This window comes from Pleurodeles waltl, chromosome 5 (assembly GCF_031143425.1).
Source record: "Pleurodeles waltl isolate 20211129_DDA chromosome 5, aPleWal1.hap1.20221129, whole genome shotgun sequence".
Lineage (NCBI taxonomy): Eukaryota > Metazoa > Chordata > Amphibia > Caudata > Salamandridae > Pleurodeles > Pleurodeles waltl.
The window spans coordinates 1,168,835,711-1,168,862,624 of NC_090444.1; the positions used below are offsets into that span (position 1 = coordinate 1,168,835,711).

Here is a 26,914-nt window from a genome sequence, read left to right on the forward strand (position 1 = left end):
TTTCACAGATCTGGGTTATCCTTTTGAGTTGCTCAAATGGAAACAAATAAAAACAAGCATTTTCAACGCAATGGGTCCTTTTCTTGCAACACAAATTAAAAGAAAAAAAAATTCAGCACAAGCGCACTGTGTAAAATGCAGTGCGATCGTGCTGACATTGAAAACAGAAAAAACTAGCACAATTGCGCTATGTAAACCCCAATAAACAGATAAAGCAGTCCGGAAACCATGCTGAAAACATCGATCCTCGAAATGTTTTTAGTAGTTTACGGTGATGTGTAGGTGGGCTAAACACCGGAAAAGGCATGGCGTATGCATACCTTTCACAAATGAAAGCAAGCGGATTTTAAAAGGCAAGCCCACTAACCAATGAAAGTGACTGATGTGACATGGGCGTGGTCGGAATCCCAAAGAGAGATTACTACAGGGGACCAAGCGCTTTGCGCTCGCCCCTAAAAAAGGAATACGGTCAGTGCTAAGCACCGTGAATCAGGGGAAATTGGTGCCTTAGCTCTGTGCAATGGGTTCTTAGTGACTGCAGGAAAAACGTGGCTGGAGTCACCTCCTTACTTGCACCCTGAACACGACCATCATTCCATAATTTTCCTGTATGTAATCTGTTTTTTCATCTCCAAGGAGTGAAGTAAAGGCTCTATTGTTGCTCTTTTCTGCACTTTCTTCGTAGCCAATCTTGAACTCGGCAGAAAAGCAACCAATATTGAAATAATATAGGAAATATCAGACATTACAACATATAACTGTGATTAAAGTGGTCTCGTTAAATTGTAACAATTACCTGTTTCCAAGCTTCTGAAATGGCCTGATGCAAACCATACGGCATTAGGACCTGCAGACCCTCGCATGTGTTGTACATTTGACGACATACAAAAATAAAGGCTCCTTTTAGAACTGGCAGCATTTCAGAGTCTGAGAAAAAAGAAACGTCTTCGCTCAAAAGCTTCTTTGTAAACTGGGCAATGGTATGAGCACCTATAAGACTGGAGGAAAACAAAAGTCACATTTGTGTTATCAGCAATCTGAGACACAGTTCAGCTGAATTTTGTGTACAAGTCCAAAAGAGATAGTTATAACAAAATTTTCACGGTATAATGTTACAGTTTGTAATAACAGTGTCTTATTTTCATTCATCATCCCTGGAAACTGCGAGTGCCGGGGACACATCTCCAAGATGGAGTGTGGAAGCGTTCCGTTTTTTGGGCATCTGTGCATTGGTCCCCGGGAATTGGGGGCCCCTGGGGATGAATTTGCCAGTGCTGAGAGGCACAAATGCACCCCCCCCCCCCCCAGTCACACTTTCCACTTGTACCAGACCCTAGAACCCTGGGCCCTCTCCAGGAAGAATCTATTCACGCCTCATCAGACCTGGTCCCGGATTGGGGGGGGGGGGGACCAAATTTCTACTGGTCTTTTCTTGGGCCCCAATCTGCCACTTTAAAAGATTTGTGACTCCTTTTAATCAGTGGCCGTTCTAGCCACCAGGAAAGTTGATTGTCAGCCTTGTGGCCTCTAAAATATTGTAATCTTGAAGCAGCTTGCTCTTTCCAGTCTTTAGCGCTATACTCAGGACCTGTCCTCTGTCCAGAGCTGGCATTCTCCTCACCTTGGGGTCACCTCCTGCGGTACCCTTCAGCCATTAATGCAAATATATCCATTCATGTACTCTTCAAGTCCCACAGCCTCCATGCCCACTTGTAGGACACCCATGTGATTGCAGAAATCAGTAGGTGGCTCTCTAAGGACGGCTACCCTGTGCAGGCTGAGCCTAAATAATTTCCTGGAGAACACTCCAGGATTCCCCCGCAGGTCCCTCACTCTTCTGTTCCTCAGGGGATATCAAGAGGCCAGCACAACCGACCTGAAGAGGTGAATCCAGAGTCCTATCCAGGTTACATCCATGATGGTTTACCACTCCAGACAGGGTCCTAGTTTTCTTCTGGGTCCTATGAAATCTATCATATCTCTCCCCTCTCCCTCTACTGTTCAGAGGTTTTTAAGTGGGGGTGACGCGTTCCAGATGATGGGTACTTTTGTCCAATACTGGGATGACTTATCACCACTCCAACCCTGTTCCAACCCTGCTGAACAACATTTCGGAACATTTCAGGATGGCAACTTGAAATGGTCTATTGAACAACATCTATGAGAGCCTGAAACCGTATCTTTAACAAGCACAGCTGCCTGGCCCCTTCCCACTGAAAATTCAGAGGGGATCCTCTTCTGTGATTGTTTTCTAAGGTCAGCCTTTCCCCTATCTCCTCACTGGGATGAGCCTTACAGGCCTGGTTCAATGTAAAACGTAATTTGCTAATGCAGATTTCATCCCAATCCTTTTCTATAGCAGGGACAAGCCCACGCATGGCCCTACTGTGTGGGGAGGTCTTTGAACTTCCAGCTGGCCAACATAACAAATAGTATTGCCCAGCAAGGACAACAAAAGCCTGGAATTGAGTGCTAGAAGCAGTGCATGCATGACAAAAGTGCAGCTGAATCCTCACATGGGATCCATTTTTAGCACAGGAACGGTATGGCACGGTTGTCTCCAGGGATAACTATAGCAAACCTGTCCTTTGGTGCAGCTTTCACCCATTATGTATAAAACAGTAAGCACACTCTTTTCAGGTAAGCACTTCAGATTTACAATATGAATACCCACTCACGTTATAAGACCTACACCAGGTCAGTAACAATCCATGAAGGTTCCTTTTTGTGATGGGGTAACTGTGTGAAGACTTCATTCTCCACTTTTGAATGGGTCATCTCCCAAATCTGTTTTCCAAGCTAGAACTAAGCTATGAATCCTTTATGTGCACCATTCCACATATAGAACTATTTTAAATAAAGCACAGGGTTATTTCTACTGTGTAGCCAATATTTCACTGGGAACAAGATTTCTTAGATGCCATTTTCGGCCTTTACATGTATATTCTGCTGCAGAACAGAATGTCCCGGTGTAGTGTGGCGGTCTAAGTGTTGAAATATTTTGTGAGCTGCCTCATTTGAAAATGTGTTTTAAATATATGGGTTATTAACAAATACTTTTAGAAAGCGTGTCTTGGCCCAGTTTCAGAACAAGCACTTGCAATACCAATAGGTCTGGCTTTAATTGCCTACGCATTGAAATGCAGCCAATCCCAAATGCTGGTTACATGCATCACACACACACAACACTGCTTATCAGGTTAAAGCCTGCCATATTGGCTTAGCCAATGCTGTGAAAAACGTAGAAGGGCGACTTTCAATTTAGCTTGTATAAACGAGAAAGAGTTGACTATGACAAGCAGCAGGATGATTGAGTGTTATTTTTATGTAAAATAGTCCCTCATGCATTCCAATAGAAGCATTTCTCAGACTGATACACAAACAGTTAAAAGCAGAAGGTGAGAGGGGTATACTTTTCTGGGTGGAGCCAAAACCGACTCTAAATATATTTTAAAGAACTGGTAACAATATGCCTTTCCTACAGCTGCACTGCCAGGCCAAACATAAAAAATAAATGGATGTTCAAACCTTGGCATCACCTAGATTCTCACTGAAAGGCTTATTTCGCTAGACACTAAACTGAAGACCTATTCAAAAGCACAACGGATTCTGGTGAAATGAAATGAGGAAAATGACTGCATAGATCCCTAGATGCAGTCTATAGTATATGAGGTTGCAAGACATATGGTATGAAACTTGAAATGTATGAAAGGTAAGAATCTAGGCCTGATTTAAAGTTTGTCGGACAGGTTACTCAGTCACAAACATGACGGATATCCCATCTGTCGTATTATGATTTCCATAGGATATAACAGAATCGTAATAAGGCAGATAGGATATCAATCACATTTGTGACAGAGAAACCCTCTTTGCCAAACTCTAAATCAGGCCCTCTGACTGTATGTGAGTTTTCTCAAAAAGCCATGGTAGACATGAGAGGCAATGTGACTAATAAAACGGAGATTCTTACCTGTCCTTGGAAGACTTATTTTTTTCTCCATACAGAAGAAGGCATAGGCCTCTGTCAATAGAGGCAATCCTTGCTAGCAGATCAGCAATATAGGTCAAGGTGCTTTCATCAAAGTTTATATTAACCTGTTCCAGGAATAAAGTACAAATGCATATTAGGTACCATACTGCCCAGGCAGATTGTGATATCTTAATTTCAACAATTTTGGAGAGGTATGAGAACAATCATCTAATGCAAGTTAGATTTTTAAGTTTTCTTCAATCTAAATGTTCTAGCAATTGTTGCACACAAAATGTTCAAAGCACATTTCATTAGAAAGTTTAAAGTAAACTAATTGTTTATTTTGGAATCAAGACGAAAATCAGTAAAAGAAAATTATCAGTATATCAGTATATTAGCATTATACTGAGCAATAACAACACTACAATTCAAATGCCAATAGTACTCGCTGTTGAATTATTACTTGACAAATGGTAAATTATTACTTGGCCATGTGACCACTCTGTTGATAGAACAGAAGCTAATCAACCAACATTTATAAAGCACAGCTTATCACCCACGGGGTTCTCAAAGCACTGACTGGGGGACGCTGGTCAGTAGAAGAGCAAAGTCTTGAGGTCCTTCCTGAACTGAACCAGGGATAGGGCTGCCTGGGGTGGAGCGGCATTGTGTTCCAGGTCTGCGCGGTGAGGTAGGAGAACGATCTTCCTCCAGCTGTGTTCTTCCAGATCTTTGGGTTGTAAGCCAAGCCAGTTGTGCTGAGCAGAGTTGCCTGGAGATGGTGTAGAAGGAGAGGCGGTGGTAAAGGTAGGCAGGTCCGACGTTGTGGAGGGCCTTGTATGCGTGGGTCAGGAGCTTGAAGGTAATGCGTTTGTTGATGAGGAGCCAGTGTAGGTCTTTCAGGTGGTCGGAGATGTGGCGGTGGATATCCAAGATCAGTCTGGCCACAGCATTCTGTATTCTCTAGAGTCTTGATTGGAGTTTTTTGTGGATTCCGGCATAGAGTGCACGGCCATAGTCAAATTTACAGCTAACGAGTGCCTGGGTGACTGTCCTCCTTGTGTCGATCGGGATCCACTTGAAAATCTTCTGGAGCAGGCAAAGGGTGTGGAAACATGATGAGAAAACGGCGTTGACAGTGATGAGTCTAGAATGAGGCAGAGGTTGCGGGCATGGTCGGTCAGAGCTGGGGCAGTTCCGAGGCTGCTGGTCCACCAGGAGTTGTCGGGCAGAAGTGGCGGGCAGCCTTGTCTGAGTTGAGTTTTAAGTAGCTGTTCCTCATCCAGTCGGCGACTTCCTTCATTCTGTTGTGAAAGTTTGTTTTGGCTGTAGATGATTCGTCAGTGAGGAAGAGAATGAGTTGTGTGTCGTCGGAGTATGAGACAATGTTTAGCCTGTGGTGTCTGACGATCTTGGTGAGCGGGGTCATGTAGATGTTGAAGAGGGTGGGGCTCAGGGAGGAGCCATTGGCGTTGAGGTGAAAGGTGGGAGCCTAACTCTATGTGTTCAGCTGGTGAGGAAGGGCTTATCCATACCAGGACTTTGCTGCGGATGCCAGAGTCGTGTAGTCTGGTGCACAGAGTGATGTGGGCAATGGAGTCAAAGGCGATGGAGAGGTCAAGGAGGATGAGGGCAGCTATCTCTCCGCGGTCCTATAAGGTGCGGACGTCATCTGTGACTGCTAGAAGTGTGGTTTTGGTGCTGTGGTTGCTCCTGAATAAGGATTGGGAGGGGTCGAGGATGTGGTTGGCTTTGATGAATTCGGTGAGCTGTGTATTGATTGCTTTTTCAGTTACCTTGGCTGGAAAAGAGAGCAGTGAGTTATGTCTGTAGTTATTCAGCTCCGTGGGATCTGCAGAAAGTTTCTTCAGGAGGGGCTTTATCTCCGCATGTTTCCATGCGTCCAGGAAAGTGGCTGTTTCCATGAAGCAGTTGATGGTGTGGCATAGCTCAGGAGCGATGATGGTGCTGGCTTGATTAAAGATGTGGTGGTGGTGGGGGGCTTGGGTCTGAGGGTGCCTCAGAGTGGGTGGTATTCATGAGCTTGAGGGTGTCTTCTGGAGTGAGATAGGTTGGTGATACGCGTCCATGGTGGTGCTGGAGGGCGGGGAGGCGGTCCTCTGCTTGCAAATCCTTCGTAGATGTCCTGAATTTTCAGGTGGAAAAAGGTGGCAAGTCTTGGGAGGGTGGGATGATGTGGTGTCCATGTCGGGATTTGTGAATTCCTTGACTACGGTGAAAAATTCCTTGCTCTTGTGGGCATTGGTGTTGAATCTATCCTGAATGGCTGATTTCCTAGTCAATCTGATGAGCCGGTGGTGTGATGAGACGGTGTCTTTAAAGGCTTTGTGGTCTGTTGCGCTCTTGCTGTTTAAACACTTCCTCTCGAGTTGTCTTCTTGTGCTCTTGGATTCTTTGAGGTTGGGGGAGAATCAACTGGGTCTACTGTGGTGATGATTGTCAGTGGGTTTCCTTAGGGGGCTAGGGTGTTGGTGCAGTCGGTGATCCATTGGTGGAGTTTGTGGGCTAAGTCGTTGGCATCTGCGTGCCTGGTGTGGGGAGTGGTAGAGCGCAGTGGTGAGCTGAGGTTTGGTGACCTTGGTCCAGTTCCTGCGTGGGGGGAGGTGCGCTTGGTGCTGCTTGACCATCTTGGTGAAGGAGAAGTAGACGCAGTGGTGATCGGTCCAGTTGAGTTCATAGGTGTGTGAGAAGGAGATGTGGTTTCTGGCAGAGAATACAAGGTCGAGGGTGTGTCCTGCTGAGTGCATGGGGAAGTTGACAAGTTGCATGAGTCTGAATGTGGTGAGGTACTCCATGAGGGTGGAGGTGCTGGGGTTGCTGTGGTTATAGAGGTGAAATTTGAGGTCGCCAAGGAGTATGTAGTCCATTCAGGTGAGGGAATTGGAAGGAGGGGACAATGAAGTTGGTCAGTGCTTCCCTGAAGGGTAAGCAGGGTCCAGGGGCGGTCAGTAGGGTGGTGTTAGGATTAGTCTGGATCTGAAAGTGAAGGTGTTCGGCGACAGAGGTCTGGATACTGACGCAGGTCATGAGGCAAAATTACTTTGTGGACGATGGTGACACCTCCTCCAGGTCGGTTGACGCAGTCTTGATGTATGATATTAAAGCAGTTGGCGATGGCGGTGGCGATGTCCGGAGCTGAGGAGGTGGTGATCCAGGTCTCTGTGAAGAAGGTGATGTCGGGGGCAATGGAGTCGTGGAGGTCCCAAACTTCAATAGCATGCTTAATGAGGGAGCCAGTGTGAGTAGTACACATCTGAGGTGTCCAGGTGGTCAAACAGAGGGGGGCTTAGGGTGCAAGGACAGGGCAAGGTGCAGTTGCAGCAGGAGAACGAGCCTTGGGTGAGGCGCGATGGCAGGCGGTAGAGCCTCCGGAGTTGAGGGCGCGTAGGGTCATGGCGTTGTATCGGTGAATGGAGCTGGGAACCAGGGTCCGGGGTACTAGACATGGTCCAGGCACAGACGGGTGAAGCCAGGTTTGCCTTTGGCATGCTAGCGGCCACTATTAAAAAGTGGGGGAGATGGGAGGGGTTGCTAAGCTGGGAGGCGAGAGGGTGGGAAACAGTGCTGGGAGTGGGGCGAGGCAACAGCGGCACGGCAAGTTCGAGCAACGGAAAATGGAGGGAAAAATAGCAGAAAGGAGTAAAATACTGAAAGGAAGGCAACAGAGCAAACAAGGCAGAAAAAGGGCACAGAAAAACGAGAAGGCAGCAGTGAGAGAGGGACAGAAGGCAACCACTAGGCCACCAAGCATGAGGCACAGGCAGGAACCTGCTGGTGGAGTAGGGCCCCAAACACAACAAGCCAAGGAGGCTCAGAGGGTGAAAGGCAGCAGTAGGTCGAGGTGCGCAGGTAAAGCAAAGCATACAGTGACCAGAGGTCAGTTAAATCAGTCCGATCACCGTGCAGCAGCCGCCATTAAGAAGGGGAGGGAGATGGGAGGGGTCGCTAAGCTGGGAGGGCAGGAAACACAGCGCTGGGAGGGGGGTGCGGCTGCAGGGGAGGTGCAGGGAACAGAAATTAGGGGGAAAGACAAAAAGGAGTAAAAAACTGAAAGAAAGGCAGCAGAGCAAAAAAGGCAGAAAAAGGTCACAAAAAAGACAGAAGGCAGCAGAGAGAGAGAGACAGAAGACAACCACTAGGCCACCAGGGAGGAGGCGCAGGCAGCAGCCAGCGGGTGGAGGAGGGTCAGAGGCTCAAAGGCAGCAGCAGGTGGAGCTGCACGGGGAGCGCAGATAACGCTGACCAGAGATCAGTGAAATCGCTCATTAAAGATATTGAAATTCAAATGTTTGCCTATATGGCACTATGCATAACTAAATTAGGAATAGCATATGACTGCAAGGACGCATCAGAAATACAAAACAAAGTATTAGATCCCTTTAAGTGAACGTAAAAGGGTGCAGGAACTAGGGGAGACCAAAACTTGTGCTACCACCACTTCAACCCTGTGTTGCACAGTCAAAAGGTGCAGATTTAGTAAATCAACCCAACCCAAAAAGGTTCAGTGCTCAAAGTTTTACAGCCAGGACAGCAAAGCAGATTTGGCACAGCTAAAGACAGTTCTTATTACTGTCTGTGGGTTCACACACTGCATTGGACCAAAATGCAGAAACTGTATAAACATATGTAAATGAATGTGTGTTATCCCTGTCTATGTGCATTTAAGATGGATACTTGGGTTGCTTGACCCATAACACAGTCACAAAGCCACATTCACAAGCTTGTGATCCAACTACACTTACCCATTGGCAAGGTCGTGGGAGAGAAGCCAGACGGACAGGCATGTATGGAGTAACAGTGACTGATACTGATGAAACAGGATTCACCCAAACAGTTTTGTTTGAGAGGTGGAGCCTTGATCCGACATCACTAGTCCTCTATTGATGATTGGTACAAACACTTATTAGATAGGCTTCCCTAACTATTCCAAGTAAGGGTGGAGAATACAAAGAAGTTTGCATTTAAATGAGAACTACTCAGATAATCTCACATTCGTCATAGAGGGAGACAAATACATCCTAATTGCCACCATTTCCTTTCCACAGGTGAATTAGTTGGAGAGGCAAGAGGCATTAGACAGACTTCCTTTGTTTTTCAGACAGAGAACTGTCACAATATTGGAGCAGTGACCCAATTAAGTATGTAAATAAGAAAAAACCTTTTGACTCAAGACCTCTTCAGTATGAAAAGTGATGGGTGCCATTTGTTGAAATCAACATCATGTCATTTAGATTTATGCAACAGTATAAATTATTTGCCACAGTGGATCATGTAAACCTAAGCCTAAACTCACTTTTCCACCAGACTATTCTGACAGCCTTTCATTACTTGAGAGAAACACAGCCACCTGATCCACATTCTAATTTTTTTTTCTTTTCTTTCTGTCCATTTCAGAGTGCGGATAGCAAGAGATTTGGAAAGGAAAATACCATCTACTTGCGCAACCAACAAAATGTTACTGTAGCCCTCTGCATTTGTCAGTTCCCCATTGACCTAGAAGTTCTGCAGCAAACCAAGCAGAATTCAGCATTCTGTCCACGATACATCGTTATTTCGAAACCATAATCCCCCCTCTCTCTTTTTCTCTCTCTGTCAGAGCCTGCTTTTGAACTTAATGTCAAAGACTTGCATCATCTCAATGTGACCTTATGATTGCTCGTCAGAACTCCTCATGCTCTGTGTAAGACAACACCAAAAGACATGCCGTCTGTATTGGACACAACACAATTAACTAACTTAAAATATGTAATCAAACTCTCTGAAGCAACCACAAGGAGACAATCAGTACTATATAAACAAAAAAAAATCGAAATAAAGAAATGTCTCCATGTGTAGACCTCTCTCTTTGAATCTTCACACCCAAAGCCATTCCATACATGTGTTTAAACAAAGGTTCATTGTCCCATTTTGCATGCTTCCCCTCCTTAGCTCCAGCTTACATTGCTACCTTCCTCAACTCTCTACTTGTTTTTATATACATCTCTGTTATCCCTTTCTCTCTATGGTGGTAAATCACTTCAAAGCAGCCATAATGGCACACTTTCCTACATTATACTTTACTGTTGCACATTTTACTCCCAAGCCATTCTCTTATCCTCTCCGTGTCAATCTCAATTTCTACATTGTTAAAATCTGGATCGTCTCTCTACAACTCTCACATTCAAAGTCTCTGTCAAGGCACTGAATCTTCTCACTGTAGAGCACTGACTGCAATTCCATTCTAACTTCCCTGCTCTCTGGTTACAATTCTGAGGTTCACACCAAGAGGTGAGTCACAAGACAATCAGCCCAATGGCTCAACACAGCACAGCGTAGGCAACCAGAATGACCTGATATGATGCCAAGTCCTTTTCTTGCCTTTCAAATATACTGCTTTGCTATTTTCTGTGTCCTCCTTCCTCATTTCCTAGGCCCCACATCCCTTTCATACCCCCTCCTCCCTTCTATTTCAACCCAATGGAGCTTTTGACGACAGGGCAGCACTAGTGCTCCACAAACATCCAATATGATAAAGTGCACCTAGATGGCTGTTTGCTACTGTCTCAAACGGCACAGCAATGCTCATCTTTGGCCTCACCATGGTGGCCCACTGAATTGGGAGCCATACCAGACTCCAGTCAAGATATCAAAAAATCCTGGAGTCGTCTGTGACTCTGCTCTTTCCTTCTACACTCAAACTGATTACATCACTGCCTCTTACGTCTACTACCTTCAAATGCTCAGGCGAATTATTGCCCTGCTTCCCATCTCTTCCAGAAACAGGGCAGTTTAAACTCTCTTTATACTCCAACTGGACGACTGAAACTCGCTCTACCTGAGCATTCTCGCCTAGCTTTCTCATAGACTTCAAGTGATCCAGAATGCTGCCGCCCACCTCGTCCACATTCTTGTTTCTACTTATCTCCAGAGACTGCAATGTTTCCTGTTCACCAAGCACCCCATTTTCAAGTCCCTTTGTCTGTGCTATTGCACCTTTAATAACTCTGCATCCCTCAATCACAGAAAGAAACATCTTCAGTACAGTCCATTTCTCCTCTCTGCTTTTCCATTGCTTATCTGCTCTATACCCTGTGGCAGACTTGCTCGCACTAAAGGTTGTACCTTAGCTATCCTGGCTGCCACTCTTTAGGACTCTCTCCCTGTTCAAATCCAAAAAATGCAGAATCATCTCCCTTTTCCACAAAAAAAAGCATAAAACCAGTCTGCATAATTCTTACCCATCTTGAGCCAGATCTTTGATGCCAGGATGCCCTTTAGGTAACAGTGCGCTCTACAAAACTAGTTCATCATCATAGATAGGGAGGATCTGTAGAACTAGTAGTGCTTAATTGTATTTAGTGGCCCCTTACATCAGTTCATTAAAAAGACAGCCAAATATTCATTAAGAACCAAAGACAGGGATTGTGTAAGTGGAATGATCCACTTGCATATGGCATCAGTTGCCAAAGCATGATAATGTGCTTGAGTGGGTGCTCCATCATTTGTGAAGGCTGATGGAGAGGTTCTGGAACAGTTGCAGAGCATGCTCCAATGGTTCTCTTGTCTCTTAAAACACAAGCTACAAATAGGGATGTTGCAATGAACTTCTGAGTGGACCACAGGGAGTAAAAGGATGAGATCCAGTTGGCAACAGACAGTTCCTCCGAAGTGGCAGTCCCACATGTGAACCAATTCTTGGCAAATAAGGCTCAATATTGTAGCCAGTGCTCTTTAAACCTCTGTATTTTCACTGAGGACAAAATAAAGGAAGGAGCCTTAGGCAATAAATCTTCCAATACAAAATAAATGTCCAGAAAGGTGGAAGAAAATCTACCTATGAACATAAATGGGGCTAGTAAGAGATAATTTTGACCAGGGACCAATCCCTTAGGATATAAAAGAAGACCAGCCTTTGCTGAAACTTGCGGGCCTTGTAATTTGTGTCTTATCTTTTCCCTCTACACAAGGTGAATGTACCTTAGAAGACGCCATGATCTTCACCCTCTAACATAGTTGAGGGTATATGCAGTGCAGAAGGGAGTTATGTTGGTGCTGCTCAGAATAACTGGTGAACTTTAGTGGCTTTTAGGTTTTCAGACGTCACCCAAATGTTCCAAAAAAGGTAAGGTTTAGGAAAGTTCTGTCTTCCTTTTGATTACAATTATTATGTTCTCATTTAAGCAAAAAGCACAATTTCCCTTAAAGGTTTTCCTGTGCATATATGATATTGTATAGTTTTACTTTGTGTTAGCGACTGTGTTTTTGAGAATACACAGTGGAAACACTATTGTAGAAATGCAGCAATAAAGCACCATCGAGTAACGTAATAATTTGTCTAGTTAGGAATGGGTTCTGGAACAGTATTAACACTGCAGATCTGTCTCAGAAGCGAGTAGATGAACCATCAAAAGACGCGATTAGCAGCTCATACCACTACAGCTCAACACCAGGAATTTCCTGGAGGAGGTCCACTTTTGATAATGACATTAGCCAATGAGATCAATCTATACAGCATAACAGATAACTTACTAGAGCACACACATAGAAAGGTATGCTAACCCACAACTTGATTGGGTAAATCTTAGTGTTAACATCACTGTATGGTACTCTATGAAATCGAATATTAAGGCAGAAATGAGGCAACAGAATTTAATGGAGAGATGTGATGTGCTTTTATATGGATGCAAAAGGAAGATCTAATACTTGAATAATTGCATAAGTTGGGTGAAGGTCTCAAGTTAACGATTTGATGTACATCTGCATCTGTGCGTTCTGCAAGCAATGAATGTTGGGAGGCCTTAATAATTGATGCCACCAACACCTGTAGCTTTGTAAGAGATGGGGGAAGAATAACAGGACATAATGTAATATGTAACAACCGCACTCTGTGGCAGGATAGGTGTTAACTGAGCGTAAAAATGAACTGGGAAGTTCTGAACTAGAAAAGGAGAAGGGGGATGGTTTAGGACAATATCTGGTAGCAACCGTTAGAAAAGGAGTAGCAGTGAAGTGTGGCTAAGGTGTATCTGACTTCAAGAAACACTTTTGGTTAAGTTGTAATCAATTCAAGAACATTTGATATTTCATCAATTGAAAGCAATGGTTGAGTTTCAGCTACTGATCAGGTACATCAAACTGCGCATCATAAGGTTACATCTGAATAGAACAGAAGAGGCGTGCAAGATGCGAATGAGGACTATTAGGCTGGGATTCCACAAGTGTTTTGAAAAGTCAAAAGTCAAAAAATTTTAAATAGGAAATGTCTTTAAAAAAAACAATGCAGCACCACAAAGCTGCATGGCTGCTTAATGTTCTTAAGTGAGCACTGTAACTAAAGTTACATAAAGTAATACTGTAGAACTCAGGACTACACTGCATTCGTAGGATCATTCCACCGACCTGCTTGCCTTTTAGCAATGACTGGATGGGAAGTAGAAGGGCATCAATTACAGCAGTCGTGTACAAGCATTCTGTGGCACACTCTTTCCGATCACAAAGAATGCGCAGGGCATCCATTACCAGGCTGGCGGGAGAGTAGGATCCTACAATAAAAAACATAAAGAAAGGGTTTCTATTATGTTAAAGGCACGCAAACTTCACAAACACTCTAGAAATCAATTGAGCACCTGTAATACTCTCAAACATGCTTAAAAAATGCCATGTAGAGCCAGTATTATAAAGTACCCCCCCAAGCTACAGCACTGATCAATTTTACTGTCTCCATTGTCACATTAACGTCATCGCAGATTATCCAGCAAATCGACTAAAATGGAAATGTGATGAAGCCATTTGCATGATGAGGCTAGATACATTTGTCTCGCGTGTGGACACGAAAGCTATACTTCTAATGCACTGGCAATACAAGTATTTAACATACACGCTTGCAGTTGTTTAACTAAGAAAAAGACAGTTAACTTTCCTTTATTGTGCTGATGTTTTTAAAATATAAAATGGACCCACTTTTGAGCTCACTCTACCTTATTTGGGTCTGCTATACTGACGTTCACTCAGAGTAATATCCTCTACAATGGTCAAGTAAGGTACACAGCCTCATTACCATGCTAGGGCGCAGCGATAGGAACAGGTTAATCAATCAATCAATGTTTATAAGCGCAACTACTCACCCGTTAGGGTCTCAATGCACTGGGGGGGCTAGCGTGTACCGGTGAGGTGGATTAAAAAAAGCCATGTGCCTTTGTGAAGCTGGGGAGGGAGGTGGTTGGTCTGATGTGGATAGGTAGGGCGTTCCAGGCCGTGGCTGCGAGGTAGGAGAAGGAGCGTCCTCCTGTTTTGGTTTTCCTGATGTGGGGGTACTTCTACGAGAGAGAGCTGGGCTGAGCGTAGGGCCCTGTGGGGTACGTGGAAGTTTAGGCGCTGGTTCAGGTAGGCTTGTCCTGTGTTGTGGAGGGCTTTGTGTGGTGGATAAGGATCTTGAAAGTGATTCTTTTCTCTATGGGAAGCCAGTGCAGTGCACGTAGGTGTTGCAAGATGTGGCGGTGTTGGGGTAGGTCGAGAATCAGTCTGGCGGCGGCATTCTGGATGTTTTCAATTTGCGGGTGAGTTATTTTGTTGATTCCGGCATAGAGTGCGTTGCCGTAGTCCAGTCTGCTGGTGATGAGGGAGTATGTTCGAGGGGGATCCATTTAAGTGTGGAAGCAGGTGGAGGTGACTGAGTTGATCTGATTATTCATGCTGAGGTCGGGGTCCAGGATGATTCCAAGGTTGCAGGCTTGGCTGGCGAGAGTGGGAGGCCACCAGGAGTTGCTCCATGCGTTGGGTTGAGGACCCATGATGAGTACTTCTGTCTTGCCTGTGTTGAGTTGAAGGCAGCTATCTGTCATCCAGTCGGCGACTGCTTTCATGCCTTCATGGAAGTTGTGTCTAGCCTTGTCGGGTTCATTGGAGAGGATGAGTTGTGTGTCGTGGCACAGGAGATGATGTTTATTCCGTAGCTTCTGACGATGGTGGCTAGCGGGGCCATTAAGACATTGAACAGAGTGGGGCTGAGGGAGGAACGCTAGGGCACTCTGCAGGTGGTGGGTGTGGGATCTGCGAGGAAGGGGGCGAATCTCACTCGTTGCGTTCTGAGAGGTAGGACTGGATCCAGACAAGGGCCTTGTCTCTGATGCCGGCTTCGTTAAGTCTTCTTATCAGGGTGTGATGGGAGACTGTGTCGAGAGGTCAAGTAGGATGAGTGCTGCCGTCTCTCCCTTGTCCAGTAGGGAGTGGATGGCGTCTGTTGCGGCCAGGAGGGCTGTTTCGGTGTTGTGGTTTGACCTGAATCAGGATTGGGAAATACCGAGGATGTTGTGGTCTTCTAAAAACGCGGTGAGTTGTCTGTTGGCTGCTTTTTCAATGACTTTTGCAGGAAATGGAAGTAGGGAGATGGGCCTGAAGTTTTTGAGGTTGTGGGGTCTGCCGAGGGTTTCTTGAGGAGGGGGTTGATCTCAGCGTGTTCCCAGTCGCCGGGGAAGGTGGCAGCAGCTAATGAGCAGTTGATGGTGAGGAGAAGCTTGGGGGCGATGGTGTCTGCAGCTCTGTTGAAGATGTGAGGGGGCATGGGTCGGTGAGGGCCCCGGAGTGTATGGACTTCATAGTTTCCAGGGTATCTTCGCTGAAGAGGGGTGTCCAGGAGGAGATTGTACGTTTGTTCTGTCCTGTGAGGGTGGGATGTCTGTAGTTTCACTGTTGGGTTGGGCGAACTCCTTGATGATGCTGAAGAGTTCCTTGCTGTTGTGTGCTTGTGAGGAGATCTTGTCTTGGATAGACTTCTTTCTGGTGTTTCTGATGAGTTGGTGGTGTGCGGTGGTGGCGGCTCTGAAGCTGCTGTGGGCTTCTGGGGATTTTGGTGTTTCTCCAGATTTTCTTGAGGAGACGACAAGTGCGTCTAGATTCCTGGAGTTCAGGGATGAACCAGCTTTTTGAAGGGGGCTATGTTGTCCGCGCAGTCGGTGATCCAGTTCTGGAAGGTGCGTGCTGCGGTGTTTGGGTCATCGTTGCGGACAATGGTGGGGGCGGTGATGGCGAGGGCGGCAGTGGGCTGATCGTCGGTTATTCTTGTCCAGTTCCTAGGCGAGGGCTGGAGTTGGGGTCTGGTGATGGCGGGTGTGTTGAAGGTGAAGTAGATGCATCGTGATCTGCCCACGGGAGTTCCGTGGTGTGGCTGAAGGAAGTGGAGGTTCCTGTAGTGAAGATGGGATCGAGGGTGTGTCCTGCAGAGTGTGTTGACTATGTCACGATCTGTTGGAGTCCTATGTTGTTGAGGTTGTCTAGGAGGGATGCAGTATTGGGGTCTTGTAGATTCTCAAGGTGGAAGTTGATGTCTCCCAGTAGGGAGTGGTTGGTGGCTGCGATGGCTTGTGTGAAAATGCAGTCCGTGACGGAGTCGGCGAAAGGTGTGCGAGGTCCAGTGGGGTAGTAGATGATGGATCCCCTGATGGTGGATGTCGGGCTGGCGTGTACCTTGAAGTGGAGGTGTTCCATCAGGTTTGAGGCTTCATAGGAGTCTTCGGAGTGAGTGTTCAGGTGGAGATTGGACATGTGGACGATGGCGATTCCACCCCTCCCCCAGAGCGGCTGGGCCAGTCTTTCCGGGCGATCTTGTTTCCCTGGGGGATGGCGATGGGGATGGCGATGGCGATGTCTGGGCCTGAGGTGGTGTTGATCGTGGTCTCGGTGAGGAATGCGACGTCCGGTGTGGTGCGGTTGAGGAGGTCCCAGATTTCAGTGCCTTGTTTGTGGAGGGAGCGGGCATTGAGGAGGATGCACTTCAGGGCTTTCGGGTCCGGAGAGTTGTTGCGGATGGTTTGTGATGGGTCCCGGGTCTTGGTGGTGGTGCAGGTTTGACGGCAGCGGAGGCCGCTGAAGGGACCGTGTGTGTTGCCTGGAGATGCTTGCTTGCAGTTGTTGTTGCGTCCTGGGTTGAGTGCGATGAATTTTGCTGCAGTGTAGAGGCGGCGGGTGGCAGGACCAGGGGTCCTGGCGCTGGTCGCATTCGGGCCGCGGACAGGCGCAGACGGGCTTGCCTTAGGTGTGCCTGCAGCGCGTCCGCTGCACGCCAACATTAAGTAGGGAGTGGGGGGATGAGAGGACAGCTGGAAGGCGGCAGCGGAAAACGGCACAAAAAAGGGGACGGGATGCGGGGGCAGCAGTGGCAAGGATAGAGCATGAGAGAGAGGAGGGGGGTAGGGCCGGAGAGGCAGCAGCAGCAGAAGAGTGAGAGAAGGGGGAAGTGAGAGAGAGAGAGAGAGAGAGAGAGAGAGAGCGGAGTGAGGGGAGAAAAATGAGGAAGAGAGAGTAAAACGCAGAAGCAAAAGACACAAAGGGGAACACAAAAGGAACAGAACATGAAAGGAAATGCACACAGAGTGAACAGAGGCAAAAGAGGAAAAAAGAGAAAAGAGGCAGAGGGCAGCCCAGTAGAAAAGCAGAGCACTCCCACTAGACACCAAGGATGATGCGCAGGCAGAAGCCTGCGGGTGGAGGAGGGCCTCGAACACTTGACAGAGGTCAGAGTTCAGATGGACAGAAGGGCTTGACTTGCCGGTGGAGCTACGAGGTGGCAGAACAGTTTACTGACTAGGTCACTGTTGTTGCTCGTCCTACCGCGCAGCGGCCGCCATTAAGTAGGGAGTGGGGGAGGAGAGGACAGCTGGGAGGCAGGAGCGAAAAGCGGAGTGAAAAATGGGGGTGGCTCGCGGGGGCAGCAGCGGCGAGGATAGAGCACGAAAGAGAGGAGGGGCGGGCCGCAGGGGCAGCAGCGGCAGGGGAGTGGGGGGGGAGAGAGAGAGTGAGAGAGCGGAGTGAGGGGAGAAAAACGAGGAGGAGAGAGTCAAACGCAGAAAGTGAAAGACACAAAAGGGAACACAAAAGGAACAGAACACGAAAGGAAAAGCACACAAAGAGTGAACAGAGACAAAAGAGGAAAAAAGAGAAAAGAGGCATAGGGTAGCCCAGTAGACGAGCAGAGCTCTCCCACTAGACACCAGGGATGAGGCGCAGGCAGAAGCCTGCGGGTGGAGGAGGGCCTAAAACTCCAGACAGAGGTCAGAGTTCAGGGACAGAAGGCCTTCACTTGCCGGTGGAGCTACGAGGTGGCACAGTAGTTCACTGACTAGGTCAGTGTCAGTGATGTTGCCCGTCCTACCGTGCAGCGGCCGCCATTAAGTAGGGAGGGCGGAGGAGAGGACACCTGGGAGGTGGGAGCAGGAGCAGAAACGGCACAAAAAAAGGGGTGGGCCACAGGGGCACCAGCGGCGAGGATAGAGCGCGAGAGAGTGGAGGGCGGTGGGGCCGCAGGGGCAGCAGCGGCAGGGGAGTGAGAGAGGGGGAGTGAATGAGAGTGAGAGAGAGAGAGCGGAGTGAGGGGAGAAAAACGAAGAGCAAGTAAAACGCAGAAAGCGAAAGACACAAAAGGAACAGAACACAAAAGGAAAAGCACACAAAGAGTGAACAGAGGCAAAAGAGGAAAAAAGAGAAAAGAGGCAGATGGCAGTCCAGTAGAAGAGCGGAGCTCTCCCACTAGACACCAGGGATGAGGAGCAGGCAGAAGCCTGAGGGTGGAGCAGGGCCTCGAACTCTTGACCGAGGTCAGAGTTCAGAGAAACGGAAGGGCTTCACTTGCCGGTGGAGCTTCGAGGTTACACACCAGTAACTATCGTTTTCAATCAGATAGCCATGCAAGAGTGTCATAACTTAAAATTCTTTTAGAAAGGACTCCATAGAGCTCTCATATTTTCAAACGTTCAGGATCAACCACCATTAATGACACTGCATAGAAGTCCACCAATAACATCACACTTTAAAAACAAAATTGGCTAAACACCACAGCCAATGATTACTCTTGCAGCATGAATAACCACCACGTCAGACACTTCATGCTCAGAAGAGTAGTGAAATGATCCATTCATAGACACCGCGCAATTTGAAAAGATATGATAGAAATTCTGAATGACAGCATAACTTGTGAGATGAAGAATTAAGCCTAATTGGTGCTTTTTCCTAAATAAGCCATATTCTCTCCCCACTAAAGGAGCAGCTTAAAAGTAGATGCCACTCAGAAATCCACAATGTCACTGCATAACTGTATCCATAGATGGTGTATAGAAGCCCACTGCTATGCGTATGTTGCTATAGTGCACAGCAGTTCAGTCTTCTGCTAATACCAATGCCTGCATGTCTAACAGTCAATGGAGAAAATCTATCAAAGCCAATGTGATCATACTCATATAGGGATATATAGGTTGTCTCTCATCTAAAAAAAACAGATCACACTTGCAGAAGCTCCAAATGTGTTTCCCACCTTGCTAACTAGGTAACTGCCACCACCTGCGTCTCACAAACCAGGACAGTGAATATATACCCTCGCAACAAGTTCTTATCTTGCGTCCAACACCATGTCCTGTGAGACGTCCATGAGGAATCAGTTGTCATGGTATCGAAATATCTAAACTGCCACTGAATCAAATTGCACCTTGGAGGTCTTGGTCACAGGAGAGAGACATAAGCCCTCCAGTTCAACATAGGGTGCCAGTACCTTTGTGAATACTTAAAGTACAAGTTACTTACCTTCGGTAACAATATATCTGGTTGAAACATATTCTAGTTGCAGATTCCTTACCTTAGAATTTTCCCCCAGCTGTCGGACTGGATCCGGAGATTTTCTTTTCGAGCAATACCCTTGCACATCAGTAGGTGGAGTCGGTCGACTCTGCTGGCATTGTTGGCTTTGTAGTCGCCGTGATGACGTTGGGAGTAGTACATAGACGCAGCCTCAGCACAGTGAGGTTAGTTTCTTTTTATGACTTTCCACGCCAAGGAGCAGAGCCCCGAGGAACACTGAAACTGGTGCTCCAGAGCTAAGGCCCTGAATGGGGAATCCCTGTTCCTAGAAATCAGTTTGCAAGCGGGGAGGATGGGTGGGTCGGTAGGGAATCTGCAACTAGAATATGTCTCTACCAGATATATAGGGGGTCATTCTGACCTCGGCGGTAAAAGGCCCTTACCGCCGGTCAGAAGTCCGCCATTCTACCGCCGCGGCCGCGGTAAACCGCCACGGTCATTCTGACCCACAACGGCGAAACCGCCAAAATCCCGACATCCAAGGAAGGCCGCCTCATCAGCGGGCTGCGGAAAACTGGAGATGACCAAACCTCCACCGTCACGCCAACACAAACACGCCCATGCCATTCTGACCCACCAATCCACGCGGCGGTCTTTCAACCGCGGTATTCCATTGGCGGTACACACCGCCGCGCTCAAAATACACACACAGCTCCAAAACACAGCCACATTGGACAATTTGAAATACACACACCTGACACACATACAAACAACACTCCCACACATCCAACCAACTATAAAACACACACCCACATCACCCACAAACCCCTACGACCGAAGATCATAGACGAAGGAGAGAGAGACACATCACAGAATAGAGAGCTACATCACACAGAGGCACACTACACCATCACACACACCACATAGAAGCACAAAGCACCACACACCAACACACTCTTCACCATATACACCACCCCACACCTCATCCACACCACCCCATGGCACCCCAAAGGCACCCACGCTTTTCGGACAAAGAACTCCGGGTCATGGTGGAGGAGATCATAAGAGTCGAACCCCAGCTCTTCGGCTCACAGGTGCAGCACACCACTATAGCCAGGAAGGCGGAGCTATGGCAGCGGATCGTGGACAGGGTAAACGCAGTGGGACAGCATCCCAGAAATCGAGAGGACATCCGCAAACGTTGGAACGACTTACGGGGAAAGGTGCGCTCGATGGTCTCGCGACACAACATCGCAGTGCAGAAGACTGGCGGGGGACCCCCACCCACACCACCCGAATTCACAGCATGGGAGCAAGAGGTACTAAACATCCTGCATCCTGATGGCCTCGCTGGAGTACACGGAGGAATGGACTCTGGTAAGTACAATCTCAACTACTTCACCCCCCCCAGCATGCCAACCCCCACCACCACCCTCACCCCCAACCCCCCATCACACATCCTCCCTGAGAATGTCTCCCCAGCACAACCCACCAAACACCAACCCCTGCATGCCACCACAAACTATGGACACCCATCACCTAAGCATGACCACTGCACATACCCCCCCCCCAAACACCCCCACAACACCTCACCCAAGGGAATGACAACACTGGGGGACAAGGGCATCCATAAATCGCACACAATAGCACACACAGAAACAATAACCATACTCTCTTACCCCATGCAGGACCCGAACGCCAACACACCGGCCAGGAGGGTCCAGAAATGTCCATCCCCCCCCCCGGAAGAGGCACCCAGTGATGACAGCAGCTCTGTCGACCTGGAACCTGATGACCAGCCCGGACCATCGGGGACCTCTGGACAGTCGCTTCCCCACACACAGGCCACAGCAGACCCAACCCCCTCTGGGAACAACAGCACAGCTCCCACCCAGCGGGCCCATGGCTCTGTCTCTAGGACAGGTCAATCAGCGGTGTGTCTGCCACTACAGGGCCCCCAGGCTAACCCACCACCCCAACAACAACAGGGACCTGGGGGCAGTGGTAGTGGGCACACCGTCCAGGGGACAGAGTCCGGGGGAAACAGGGCAACTCGGAGGGCTGCTGTGCGACAGGGGGGGGAGGAGAGGCCCAGGGAACCGACTCTCCAAGAGGCCCTCACCACCATCATGGCAGCCTACCACCGCTCACAAGAGACGATGGCGACGGTACTGGCCAGGTTCCAGGAGATCCAGGCACAGCAGGAGGAACGCTACATGGGGTTCAACAATCATCTCACCAACATCTCTACCTCCATGGGGAGCATAGTCCAGGCCCTCCACCGGATAGAAGACACGTTGCGGGACCATGTGGCACCACACAGGGCCCCTGTCACTAGCCCGGACCAGGAACAGCCTACCACCTCCGCCGGCGCTAGTGGACAGGAGGCCCCACCACAACGACAGGCCACCAGAACCCCACCTCCTGCTGAAGAACAACCACCCCGCAAGAGGAGCCTGAGATCCAAAAAAAAGACAGAGTAGGATGTCAAGACCCCCGCCAGCATGAGATACCCCCTGAAGTCATTCCACTGTCCCACATTGCCACCCTGTCCAACCTTGAACTGCCCCTGCTCCATCCTTCCACAGGCATATGGACAATGCACCTGTGAGACTGAGAACTGGACTCTGCCATGGACATTACTCCACCCCCACCCATCACCGTGTGAATATCATGTACCATCATCTAGCACCAAAAATAAATCACGCAATGCACTGAAATCATGCTGGAGTCAGGCTGTATTATTTACAAATGTAAAACACATTACCGATCAATTACGTTCTGTAAACTTTGTGCTGAACACATACAGAGATCAATAAGCATTAGTCCATGGGCTAGCCAAGCAGAAGTCACGCAGTGGGTCATACAGCACTGAAAAGGGAAGGGAGAATCAAACATCAGTTTCAAATAACTGGGGGGTCATAGACAAAGTTGAGAAGCACGAGGCATTCAGGAAATTTAAAATGGAGTGTGTGATTCTTACCTGTGTGCTACTGAAAATACTGTTGGATAACTCTGTCCCTGTTGTCTGGGTCGTCCTCTGAGTCTTCCTCCTCTTCATTCTCCACAGGCTCCACAGCTGCTTCAACACCACCATCTGGACCATCCTCCTGCAGGAAAGGCACCTGACGTCGCAATGCCAGATTGTGAAGCATACAGCAGGCCACGATGATCTGGCACACCTTCTTTGGTGAGTACATCAGGGATCCCCCTGTCATATGCAGACACCTAAACCTGGCCTTCAGAACCCCAAAGGTCCTTTCTATGATCCTCCTAGTTCGCCCATGGGCCTCATTGTACCGTTCCTCAGCCCTGGTCCGGGGATTCCTCACTGGGGTCAATAGCCAAGGCAGGTTGGGGTAACCAGAGTCACCTATTAGCCACACACGTTGTCTCTGTAGCTGTTCCATCACATAAGGGATGCTGCTATTACGCATCACATACGCGTCATGCACTGAACCAGGGAACATTGCATTCACATGGGAGATGTACTGGTCAGCCAAACAGACCACCTGGACGTTCATAGAATGGTAGCTCTTCCTGTTTCTGTACACCTGCTCATCGTCTTTTGGGGGGACTAAGGCTACATGGGTCCCATCAATGGCACCAATTATGTTGGGAATATGTCCAAGGGCATAAAAATCACCCTTCACAGTGGGCAAATCAACCTCCTCAGGGAATATAATGTAACTCCGCATGTGTTTCGTCAGGGCAGACAACACTCTAGACAAAACCTTAGAAAACATTGGCTGAGACATTCCAGATGACATGGCCACTGTTGTCTGGAATGAGCCACTTGCAAGAAAATGGAGGACTGACAGCACCTGCACCAGAGGGGGAATTCCTGTGGGTTGGTGGATGGGGGACATCAGGGCTGGCTCCAGCTGGGCACACAGTTCATGGATAGTGGCACGGTCAAGTCGGTATCGTAGTATGATGTGGCGTTCTTCCATTGTCGACAGGTCCACCAGCGGTCGGTACACGCGAGGATTCATCCTTCTCCTCGCAAATCCCAGCGGACGGTGCCTAGGAAGGACAACATGGAGCACAGAGTCAAGATAATCACAGGTACGTTCACCACTGCTTGCATGGCACACGGTTATCTAGGTATTGAAAGGCGTGTATGTGTGGCAATGCCAGGCCTAGGCCTGTGTGTCGCAGTAGAAATTATGCCATGTGGGCCCTTGAAATGGCGGCTGCCTGACCTGTGAAGTGGGACAATGGGATGTGAGGTCACTGCGCTGGCGGAGCACACCGTGGCGGTAGGCGGTCGAAGACCGCTATACGGAGCCGCATTGGATAACATTGAAGCCTATGGGTTTCAGGAGCCAATGACGATGTGCGCCGGCGGTACGCACCGCCGCGGTACCCACCGCCGCGGGCGTGACCGCCATTTTCTATCTGCTTAATCACTCGAGACCTGATCATCCACAGGAGAGGACCTATACTGCAAGTGCTGCTGTGAACTCGGTCTGGAAGTGACAATGGCTGCTGCGACTGGGGAAAGGGCCCCTGCCTTCACGTCTGAAGAGTTGGAGAAGCTCGTGGATGGGGTCCTCCCCCAGTATGCGTTACTCTACGGTCCTCCAGACCAACAGGTGAGTACACCGGGTGCACATGGAATGGGCGATGCCTGTGTGGAGTGGGGTGGATGTAAGTTGGTGGGGTGGGGGGCGAATGAGGAGTGCAACGCACGACAGATGAGAGCATGTGCTATATTGCAAGGTTGGGGAGGGGGGGCAATCACATCTAACATGCAGTAAGTTGATTAATGTTTCCTTCCCACCCTGTACATGTCACATAGGTCAGCGCCCATCAGAAAGTCGAGATTTGGCGTGCCATCGCCAAGGAAGTCCGGGCCCTGGGGGTCCACGTCAGACGGGGCACCCACTGCCGCAAGAGGTGGGAGGACATCCGCCGCGGAACCAGGAAGACCGCCGAGTCACTGCTAGGGATGGCCTCCCAACCTAGGAGGGGTGCCAGTCGTACCCTGACCCCCCTGATGTCCCGGATCCTGGCGGTGGCCTACCCTGATTTGGATGGGCGCTTGAGAGCATCACAGCAGACACAAGGGGGTGAGTATCAGCACATTCAGCTATCTTTCTGCGCAGTGGAGGCGTCTGGGTGGGGGAGGAGGGTTGGGGGTGACATTAGGCCAGGGCGCTTTCTGTAGTGTAGTCCTCTCCTTTAGGCATGGCCCTGTGCTCCCGGCCCCCACCTCCGTAGGGTGACAAGTCCAGCTATTGATGGTCCAGCCTCACACATGCGCGCGTTTGTCGTCTCCTGACCTGTTGTCCGAGTCAGAAGTACTGAGTAGTGTGCCCCGAATGCGCGGCTTAGTGCATGCGGCTCCTGTGTCTGTCCTCTCCGCCAACGGTGTTGACATTGCATGCACTCAACCAGGTCTTCTCTTTCTCCCCCCACCCTTCTTCTTCATCTTCTTGTGCATGTGTGCATTAGCATCATCAGGCGGAGGAGATTTGGCATCGGAGCACGAGGGAGCTGCAAGCCACAAGGCCCCGGTGGGCACAGGAACAGACACCGAGGGCCCAAGTGAGCCGGAGGGCGAGGGGAGCACCACGACGGGGACCGGTGGTGAGAGCAGCGACAGCGACACGTCCTCGGATGGGAGCTCCCTAGCGGTGGCGGCAACATCCGGGCCCCCCGCCTCTACAGGTACAGCCGCCACCCAGCGCACCAGCCCCGCCCTCCCAGCAGCCCCTCAGCCTACGCTCCGTGCCCGCTCACCCAGGAAGGCGGGCGTCTCCTTCGCCCCAGGCACCTCAGCCCCTGCCCCTGTTACCCCTGCTGCCCTCAGTGAGGAGGTCATTGATCTCCTCAGGACACTCATTGTTGGGCAGACTACCCTTTTGAATGCCATCCAGGGGGTAGAAAGGGAGGTGCATCGGAGCAATGCATACCTGGAGGGCATTCATTCGGGTCAGGCTGCCCATCAACGATCGTTCAATGCTCTGGCCTCAGCACTGACGGCAGCCATTGTCCCTGTTTCCAGCCTCCCTCTTCTGACTGCCTCCACCCTGTCTCTGTCTCCTGTTCCTCAGCCTATCCCATCCACACCATCTGACCAGCCTGCACACACCTCAACACCCAAGGGCAGCTCATCCAGACACAAGCACCACAGATCCCACAAACACTCACCCAAGCAACACACAGATGCAGACATCCCAACAGTCACTACCACCCCTGTGTCCCCCTCCTCCCTCCCTGTGCCGTCGACACTCACACCTGCATGCACACCAACATCAGCCAGTGCTTCCATCACCACCACACCCTCCTGTACAGTCCGCACGCGTGCAGTCACCACCCCCACTGCCATTTACACGTCCCCTGTGTCCTCTCCCACTGTGTCTGTCACCACCCCTTCCAAGACACACAAACGCAGGCAGACACCCACCCAACAGACATCCACCTCACAACAGCCTACAGCACCTGCACCTTCACCCAATGACAGCACACCTGACTCTCCTACAACCACATCCTCTTCCTCCACTTCCATCTCCACTTCTCCTACCTTTTACCTTGGCACTAAAAAAGTTTTCCTGGCTAATCTTGACCTCTTCCCCTCCGATGACCTACCCCCTCCATCTGCGAAGAGTCCCAAGAGCACCACAGCCACCACCAGCCCAACTTCGGGTGTCACTGTTGTGCATGGGTTCTGTAGTCCACCCTTTGCCAGCAGTGACACCTCCATCAGCAGCAAGGACACATCCAGCCCCCCACCGGCAAGAGGACCAGGAAACACAAGAGCCGCCGTGCGAAGACTGACACGGCTGCCCCCAAGGAGCAGAGTTCGCCCACTTCACCAGCCACAACGTCTAGGGGAGGCAAGGGCCCGAGAGCCCCATCTAAGGAGCGTAAGGGCAGCAGGGCGGAGACGTCAGCCAGCAGGAGCGCGGAGCAGGTGGGCCCCACATGCCACATCCCAGCTGTAAAGGAGGACACCAAAGGGCCCAGGACTCCGTCACCGAAGGGCCCAGGAACATCACGGTCGGAGGGCGTCTGAGCACGGAGTCCAGGCCAGGTCTGGCTCCCTTGAACCTACTGGATGTGCACCGCTGAACAGGGCCCGCCGTGCAGAAGAGCACCGCTGAACAGGGCCCGCCGTGCAGAAGAGCACCGCTGAACAGGGCCCGCCGTGAAGATAGGCACCGCTGAACAGGGCCCGCCGTGAAGATAGGCACCGCTGAACAGGGCCCGCCGTGCAGAAGAGCACCGCTGAACAGGGCCCGCCGTGCAGAAGAGCACCGCTGAACAGGGCCCGCTGTGAAGATAGGCACCGCTGAACAGGGCCCGCCGTGCAGAAGAGCACCGCTGAACAGGGCCCGCCGTGCAGAAGAGCACCGCTGAACAGGGCCCGCCGTG

At 49.5% G+C, this 26,914-nt stretch overlaps 1 protein-coding gene across 3 annotated transcripts in view; it reads right to left on the bottom strand.

The window, feature by feature from the left end:
- TBC1D32 (TBC1 domain family member 32) overlaps nucleotides 1-26,914 on the bottom strand; it is an 804,546-nt gene that overhangs the window by 562,003 nt on the left and 215,629 nt on the right. For all 3 annotated transcript variants that reach the window (XM_069235394.1, XM_069235395.1, XM_069235396.1), the window contains 3 exons: nucleotides 13,370-13,512; nucleotides 3,971-4,095; nucleotides 797-998 (listed from right to left, as the gene is read on the bottom strand). In XM_069235394.1, the coding sequence (XP_069091495.1) occupies nucleotides 797-998; nucleotides 3,971-4,095; nucleotides 13,370-13,512 (470 nt within the window). The remainder of the gene's footprint in view (nucleotides 1-796; nucleotides 999-3,970; nucleotides 4,096-13,369; nucleotides 13,513-26,914) is intronic.